General features: G+C 36.6%; 1 protein-coding gene across 1 annotated transcript; it reads left to right on the top strand.

Moving 5' to 3' along the window:
- Window positions 1–1,735: 1,735 nt before the first annotated feature.
- Window positions 1,736–2,665, top strand: LOC306637768 (olfactory receptor 5H17-like; the record flags this gene model as incomplete). Its single annotated transcript, XM_079100559.1, has 1 exon — window positions 1,736–2,665. The coding sequence occupies one exon, from the start codon at window positions 1,736–1,738 to the stop codon at window positions 2,663–2,665; it is 930 nt and encodes a 309-aa protein (XP_078956685.1).
- Window positions 2,666–3,436: the final 771 nt, after the last annotated feature.

The following is a 3,436-nucleotide window of genomic DNA, read 5'->3' as shown; positions in this document are numbered from 1 at the left end:
TCTCATTTTCAATCAGCAGTCTCTCTTCCCTCCGTGTCCCACTAGAACTTTTGTTTTGACACTTGCTCCACACTAAGCATCTTCTTTCTCTTTACATCCAGGTCAGATCACTCACCTTTTCAGTTTTGCTACTGCTTCTCTGATCTCTCTGCTCAGTACTTTTTACATGTATCTCCCTAGTCTCTTTCTTGTTTGAGCTAGGACTTGTGGGTACAACACAAAATGAGTTTATTGAATAGATATTGACTCTAACAGAGAAACACTAGGTAGATTGGAGGAATGAGCTGTAAAAGTGGGTAGAAAAAGAATGGAGGAATGCAGCCAGACAATAGCCCAAATCAGTGCCCTACACAAGCTCACTGAAACCTTCTGTTGCTGCTGTTGATCATGAACATCATGGCTCATGTTTGTAATTTCATTGTTGAGTGTGGAACACGTTTGTTGGAGTCTTAATCTCTTTTCCTGCAGTTCCAGAGTGTTCTTTGGTCCCTGTTCCTTTGTTTCTCATGCTCCAAACTCCAAATGAATGGTGGGTTGATTTGACAGGCCAAACCTACAAAAAGTCCTTCATCCTAAGAGCAACAGGGCTGGGAATGTAAATTACTTCATTTAGAGGAGCAGTAGTACCGTCCCTCATCAAGATTTATGGGACAGAAAAGTGTATCATCCCTGGTCAATCTCATAAATGACACATGCCTATTTCACCACCCAATTAATTTGACTTTTTCAAGTTTCTTTCCTCTCTATTCCACTTTCACATTTGGCATAACCCTCAAGGCATAAGACGCCTTTAAGTACACCTTCAATTATACCAATTACACCTATAACTATTTGTTAACAATTGCAGTACTAGTAGTTACATGTCACCTGGATTTTCAGAAACTGTTTCTTCCAAAGAATCTGAAACCTCAAACCCTCACTTCTTCATATCTAATATGTCTTGGAGTCCTACTGACTGCATATGTAGGATTCTTGTGAATTAATTCACCTTGCCTTTCATCCCCAAGTGTTACCACACGGGGATGAAGCATTCCTCATGCAAAATTAACTACTTGAATAGTACTTGACACACATGATTTAGTAGACCTCAGTTTGAGCTAAATTTTCCAAATCTGCAGTAATTGCTCATAGTCCATGTTTTCATATTTAATCTCACCAGATAATTCTAAGAATTAATCTGGTTGGCATCTCTGAAAAATAGAAACAACTTCCTGATCAATATCTCATACTCCAATTTTTTTCTCTCTGTAGCCTATTTTCTTTCAAAACAATTATTTTAAATACAACTTATCTGACACTCAGTAATTTAAAAATTTGTAGTGCATGAGTATAGCCTGGTGAAAAATTGAATGTTTTCCTCATGGTTTTGAAGGCATTTTACAGCCCTAAACTTTCAATGATCATCTTTACTAGACCCTGCATACATGTGTGAGACTCATAATTTTTCCAGCATGCTCCATAGTGTATACCTAAATTTAGCACACACTTAGAATAAGATTCCTTTTCCCTAAATCTCTTTATTTCTGAATAGTAAGTGAACTGAGATCATTTTTTCCCCTTTCCTTCAATTCTACGTAGTTTCTGTAAATTATTGTATAATGAACAAATCAAAGGGCAGGCTTATAAATGTAAGGCACTATTTCAAGTCACATCAAGTATTTTCACTTTATAAATATTTCAAGTATGTTGGTTTTACATCTACTGCTTTTCATTTCAGGTGACACCCAGTGAGGACATGGGAATGGAAAATGCAACAGAGCTGACAGCATTTGTTCTCACAGGATTCCCACATCCTCAAGAGTGGCAAATCCCGCTGCTCCTTCTGTTCCTGGTGATCTACCTCATCACCACAGTGGGGAATCTTGGTCTGATTGTCCTCATCTGGAATGACCCTCACCTTCACATCCCCATGTACTTTTTCCTGGGTAATTTAGCCTTTGTGGATGCTTGGATATCATCCACAGTGACCCCGAATATGCTGGTCAATATGGTAGTCAAGAACAAAGTGATATCTCTCCTTGAATGTAAGATTCAACTTTTTTCCTTTGCATTCAGTGTAACCACAGAATGTTTTATCCTAGCAGCAATGGCTTATGATCGCTATGCAGCCATATGCCACCCCTTACTGTATCCAATGATTATGACCAATAGACTATGCGTCCGGCTACTAGTTTTGTCATATATAGGTGGCTTTCTTCATTCCACACTTCATGAGAGCTTTTTACTCAGATTATCTTTCTGTAATTCCAAGATAATACGCCACTTTTACTGTGACATTGTAGCTATATTAAAGATTTCCTGTACTGACACATCCATTAATTTTCTAATGCTTTTTATTTTCTCTGGTTCAATTCAGGTTTTCAGCATTTCGACTATTCTTGTCTCTTATACATTTGTTCTTTTTACAATTTTAAGAAAGAAGTCTGAAAAGGGTCTAAGAAAAGCCTTCTCCACCTGTGGAGCCCATCTCTTTTCTGTGTGTTTATACTACATCCCCCTTCTCATCATGTACGTGCATCCTGCATCTTCCCAAGAAAGTAATCAAGATATGATCTTCTCTCTAATTTACATGGTTGTCATCCCTCTTTTAAATCCCATTATCTACAGCCTCAGAAACAAGCAAGTCATCAATTCATTGACAAAAATTTTAAAGGGAAATTCTTAGATCTCATATTAGAATACATTTTTCTTTTCATGGAAACAGTGAAAAATTCATGTATGTTGGATTGAGGTATTTTTTTATGTCTATTGAAAGTTTTGTGATTGTTATTTACCTCTGTCTATAATAGTCTTTACAAAACTCCTTGAAATATTCGTATATTTTATTCACAACGTGTAAGGAATTTTAGTTAAGTGATCAGGGCATAATATGACAATTAAAGAAAAAAAATGAAAATATTTTCCAGACTTGTATGTTTTTAGTGTTGCTTGATGAATGGAAAAGATCATGTGGATCCTCTGATGAGGACTCAATTAGTTTGATACTAATTCAGGTGTATGAAGCAGAGACTCATCATATTTCCTCAGGAGTCTTTTAGCAGGCTTGTGTTTGGTTGAAAAGAGACACGTTTCGTGAATTCAGATATTGCATGTGCCTGAGGTTTAACCTTTTATTACCATATAAATTTTCCATTTTTCTTGGGTTTTCCTTGCAATTTTATGGAGTTTTGCTGATTTTTTTTTTTTTTTCATTCTTCTGACCAAAGATGATATTGGCATTTTAAAGGACTGTTTCCCTAACTGGACTTTTCCTTCATGATAAGGTAGACATCAAAATATGAATACACAGGCATGGTAGGAAACATGTCCACTTTTAGTTTTGTTTGGATGAGAATGTAACAGGAATTTGGAGGTCCCAGTAACTCTGACTTCTTCTGCAGCCTTGTCTTATACCTTCCTGGTCTATGGTATTCCCATGTAGTTCATTCTTCAAAAT

This window comes from Sciurus vulgaris (genome assembly GCF_902686455.1).
Source record: "Sciurus vulgaris genome assembly, chromosome: 10".
Lineage (NCBI taxonomy): Eukaryota > Metazoa > Chordata > Mammalia > Rodentia > Sciuridae > Sciurus > Sciurus vulgaris.
The sequence above is the reverse complement of the archived record's forward strand: the minus strand, read 5'-3'. Positions and strand labels throughout refer to the sequence as shown.